We start from the raw sequence: 4,745 nt of genomic DNA on the forward strand, positions 1-4,745 counted from the left end.
CCTGTCTCTACCTGTCCTTTTGCCTGTCTCTACCTGTCCTTTTGCCTCTCTCTACCTGTCCTTTTACCTGTCTTTACCTGTCCTTTTGCCTTTCTCTACCTGTCCTTTTACCTGTCTTTACCTGTCCTTTTCCTTGTCTCTACCTCTCCTTTTACTTGTCTCTACCTGTCCTTTTACCTGTCGTTACCTGTCCTTTTTCCTGTCTCTACCGGTCCTTTTACCTGTCTTCCTACCTGTCCTTTTACCTGTCGTTATCTGTCCTTTTACCTGTCTCTTTCTGTCTCTTTCAGAGGACCAGTCTTCCTCAGAGTTCATCAAGCAGGTCGGACCAATTGGCCTTCCACATGACGTCAACGTCCAATCACTGTTCGATGCCACAGGTAGCCCCTCCTCCTCCTGCTGTGTGTGTCTGTGTGTGTGTGTTAACCCCACCTGACCCATTTCCAAACTTCCCTTTCTTTCTAAGATCCTGGAGAAAATAGTTTTCACTCAATTAAACGAGTTCTTGAGTGGAAATTCTATTCTTGAGATCTTTCAGTCTGGCTTTAAGAAACTACACAGCACTGAAACAGCCGTAGTTAGGGTCTGCAACAACATTCTTCTGGCAAATGACTCTGGTCAGTCTGTAGTCCTGGTACTCGTTGATCTTACTGCTGCATTTGATACTGTGGACCACAGTATCCATTTATCCTGGCTAGAACACTGGGTTGGGATTACTGGTGCAGCATTAGATTGGTTCCATTCATACCTGAGCGACAGGAGTTTCTATGTTAATTTTGCTAACACTCTATCTACTTCAGTGTCTCTTTCCTGCGGGGTCCCGCAAAGCTCCATTCTTGGACCCCTTCTGTTTTCTTTGTATCTCCTTCATTAAGGGTCTTTCCTGAGGAAACATGGTCTTTCCTTTCATTGTTATGCTGATGACTCTCAGATTTATCTGCCGTTAACACCCAACAGTTCCTCCTCCATTCGCCCTTTGTTAAAATGTCTTGATGACATCAAGGCTTGGATGGCTGCAAACTTTTTGAGTTTTAATGATCAGAAGACTGAGGTCATTGTGTTTAACCCTAGCTCTGCCACTGTCACTGATCCTGCAAACCTGGACTCCCTTCAGCCATATCTAAAACAGTCTGTTAACAATCTCGGGATAGTTTTAGACTCGGACTTTAAGTTTAATAAGCAGATAAATTCTGTTCTTCAAAAAAGCTTCTTTCAGCTAAGGCAGATAGCTAAGCTCAAGTCTGTCCTGTCCAGATCCGACCTTGAAAAATTAGTCCATGCATTTATTACAACCCGGCTGGACTACTGTAACTCGCTTCATGCTGGGGTCAGTCAGTCTCTCACGTCTCCAGCTTGTCCAAAATGCTGCAGCTCGGCTACTAACAGGAACTCGCAGGTTTGAGCACATTACTCCAGTGCTGTCCTCTCTTCACTGGCTTCCTGTGCGTGTCAGAGTTGATTTTAAGATTCGTCTGCTGACATTTAAGTGTGTTAATGACCTTTCACCCTCATACCTCTCCGACCTCCTTCATCCTTATACTCCTTCTCGGGCCTTGAGATCATCAGACCAGTTGCTTTTGGCTGTACCAAAAACCAGCTGAAGCTCAGAGGAGATTGGGCGTTTTCAGTCATGGGCCCTAAACTCTGGAATAATCTGCCCATCAACATTCGACAGGACATCTCGGTCTCTATTTTTAAATCTCTCCTCAAAACACATCTGTACTCACTGGCATTTAAAACAGTGTGATCTCTTTTTTTTTTGTGTATTTTGTATTTTGTTGTTGATGATTGTGTTCATCCATTTTGCTGATTTAGTATTTCATTGTTTCTCATTATATTTAATGTTTTTATGCTTTTATTCATGTTGCTGTAATATCTTGTTATTAATATTTGGTGCTGTGATGTTTTTTGGTAAGCACTTTGATAACAGTTACTGTTTTAAATGTGCTATATAAATAAGTGTGACTTGACTTGACTTGACCTGTGTGCATAGGTCAGTGCTGCGCTCACCTGCACTGTGCCTCGTGGTCAGAGGGCGTTCATCGGGGCGAGGGGCAGTCTTTGCTCTACGTGGACAGAGCCATCGATTCAGGAAGCACTCAGGTGAGTTTCTGGAGGTCACAGAGTCGGTGTCAGAACATTAACCCTGTACTGATCGAGCCTCAGGCCTGACTCAGTATTTTACATGTATACATTAGTTCACCTGTTTGGCATCCTCTCTCTCACCTGTGTAGGTGTGTGCATTCTGCCAACGGCTTGGTGCATCACTGCGTTGCCAGGAGACAAGCTGTGGGCAGAGCTACCACTTCCCTTGCGCTGCTGCAGCCGGCGCTCAGCAGGACTGGAGCCAGAGACTCACGCTGTGCACGAGACACGCCCACACAGGTACAGGTGTGTGCAACCATACCCTGCTGTGATGTTGTCGAGAGCAGCACGCAGACTCGTTTTTGTTTCTTGTCTGCAGACTCGTTGCGGTGCGTGGCATGTTCGGACGGCGCCGGTCCTGGCAGCCTGCTGATGTGCTGTTGCTGTGGTAACTGTTACCACGGCAGCTGCCTAGTCCCCCCTCTAAGCCCCTCCCCCCTGCTTCGGGCTGGGTGGCAATGTCCTGAGTGTCAAGTGTGTCGCAGCTGCAGGTAACACACTCAGGGGTCAGGTCCCTCCTTACTTCCTGTTCATCTATCTAAACAAATATGAAAATGAATTCTGATGGTAAAGCTAAGCTCAGGCTCGCGTTTCGCGTCTCCAGGCAAATTCAGATAAACACACAATTGTTTTGGGGACACGCAGAACTTTAATGACATCTACCTTGAGTCTGTGTCAGTCCGCTTGGTTCCGAAATGTCCAAATTACATGGCCACACCAGTGGCACTTGCCTGAGTATAATCCCCAAGATCTGATCCATTCTTCCATTTGAGTCTTTGTACAAACCAAGCCATCATAAAGGCAAGCAGCATCATCGGGTCCAAATTTGCTGCCGACAACTTCCTTGATTGTAGATAAACCAGGAACCAGCCGAATCCAAAAAGCAGGAACCAGTTATCATAAGTCCAATTATGTATGTGTCCTTAAAATCCACAAATGGCAGCAGAAATAGACACATCATCAAGTCTTCAAGTCGATGAAATATCCAGCTGCGTGCGTGCCAACAGGGCAAATCGGCTCGCCTAAAGCCTGTCTTCTCTTTGAAGAAATGTTATCAGTTGTGTTGAGGGACCAACTGATCAAATCAAGTCCATAATTATTGTTCGAAAGATTTGTAGAAATGAGGCTCTAAAGCAGTTTCACAGACAAGGCAGAGCAGCAAAGCAAAGCAGAGAGAGAGAGGAGGGGAAAAGCGTCTGACCTCGGCAAAAGCAAGTGGTGAAAGTCCTTTCAAAATAAAATGCTCTAGCAAGAATGGACTCTAGCTTAACAAAGTCTGTGCATCTACATTGGTCAGTTTATTTTTTGTAATTTTAGCTGTAATTCTTACATTTGAGAGTCCCTGCCATTCCTGCAGGCATCAGGGACTCTGCAGCCTGGTCTCAGATTCTGTTGGACCTGGAACTGGTTCCGTTTCTGTTTCAGGGTACGAGAAGATGACACTGAGCTGCTGGTGTGTGAGCGCTGTGATAAAGCTTACCACACACACTGTCTCACACCACCTGTGGACCATGGGCCGAGCTCCAGCTGGACTTGCAGGGTGAGACACGCACCACTGCACAAACAACACGTGTGGTCTGGTTCTGAACTCATGGACCCCCTCCCCCGCTTCTCCAGAACTGCAGAGTCTGTCGCCGCTGTGGTGTGATGTCATCAGGCCAGTGGGCTAATCACCTGTTTCTTTGTGAGTCATGTGACCCAGCCCCTCCCTGCCTTCTCTGTGGCCACACCCCTGACTTTTCTACACCGCAGGAGGTTCTGACCTGTACCTGCTGCCACAGGTAAACAGGGTCCATCTAGACCCGGTTAGATGCTCAGTCAGTCTTTGTTGTTGAACAGACACTTCTGGTTTAGAAATCATAAACATTCTTTTTGCACGTGAAGACAATAAAAACCTGAACTCGTTTTCTGCTGTAGGTTGGTCCATGCAGAGTGCTTGGTCCAGTCTGGTGAGGGCAGGACAGGATCTGAAGGCTACACCTGCTCCTCCTGTAGGCCTCAGGGGACAGAGCAGACCCTGTCCATCAGTCACACCTCAGCACCACCCACTAACATTTCACTGTCACAAGTTCCCCCTCACACTGAGACTCCACCCATCAGTGCTCCTGCTCACAGTCCGGTCCAGCTCATCAGTTCAGAACCGAGTCAGACTGAAACTTCAGAGCTCCAACACAGTCCTAAACCCTCTCCTGAAAAACATCAAAGAAGTCCTCAAGCTGAAGAGAAGCAGGACAGCCCATCTATTGAAGACCTCCCAATCAGGCTTCGAAAACCTACCACTGTTCTGAAAGTCCCTTCTGCACGGTCGCTGAAAGGCTTGGAAGGTCCTGCGCCATCTTCTCTAGAGCTTCAAAGAAGTCTATCATCTTCAAAAGAAAATAATCAGTGCTGCTCACCATCTCCAGATGATACTCGTACAAATCCTTCACTGGTTCCTACAAAACACAAACATTCTCCTGTATGGACATCTGAAACCATTTGTCAAAGTCCCGCCCCTTCAACAGAGGAGCAGCGGCAAAGTCCCGCCCCTTCAACAGAGAAGCAGCAGCAAAGTCCCACCCCTTCAACAGAGGAGCAGCGTCAAAGTCCCGCCCCTTCAA

General features: G+C 47.0%; 1 protein-coding gene across 1 annotated transcript in view; it reads left to right on the forward strand.

Annotated features, from left to right (window-relative positions):
- The window catches only part of LOC119426463 (histone-lysine N-methyltransferase 2D), a gene marked incomplete at both ends in the record, with an annotated part of 109,452 nt that extends 104,711 nt beyond the window's left edge, over positions 1-4,741 (forward strand). Inside the window, 7 exon segments of the mRNA XM_037694023.1 lie at positions 291-380; positions 1,994-2,103; positions 2,235-2,385; positions 2,465-2,636; positions 3,571-3,685; positions 3,763-3,926; positions 4,063-4,741. Of these exon segments, the coding sequence (XP_037549951.1) occupies positions 291-380; positions 1,994-2,103; positions 2,235-2,385; positions 2,465-2,636; positions 3,571-3,685; positions 3,763-3,926; positions 4,063-4,741 (1,481 nt within the window).
- Between the last annotated feature and the right edge of the window lie 4 nt (positions 4,742-4,745).

Source organism: Nematolebias whitei, chromosome 20, assembly GCF_014905685.2.
Source record: "Nematolebias whitei isolate Nwh7 chromosome 20, NemWhi1, whole genome shotgun sequence".
Classification (NCBI taxonomy): Eukaryota; Metazoa; Chordata; class Actinopteri; order Cyprinodontiformes; family Rivulidae; genus Nematolebias; species Nematolebias whitei.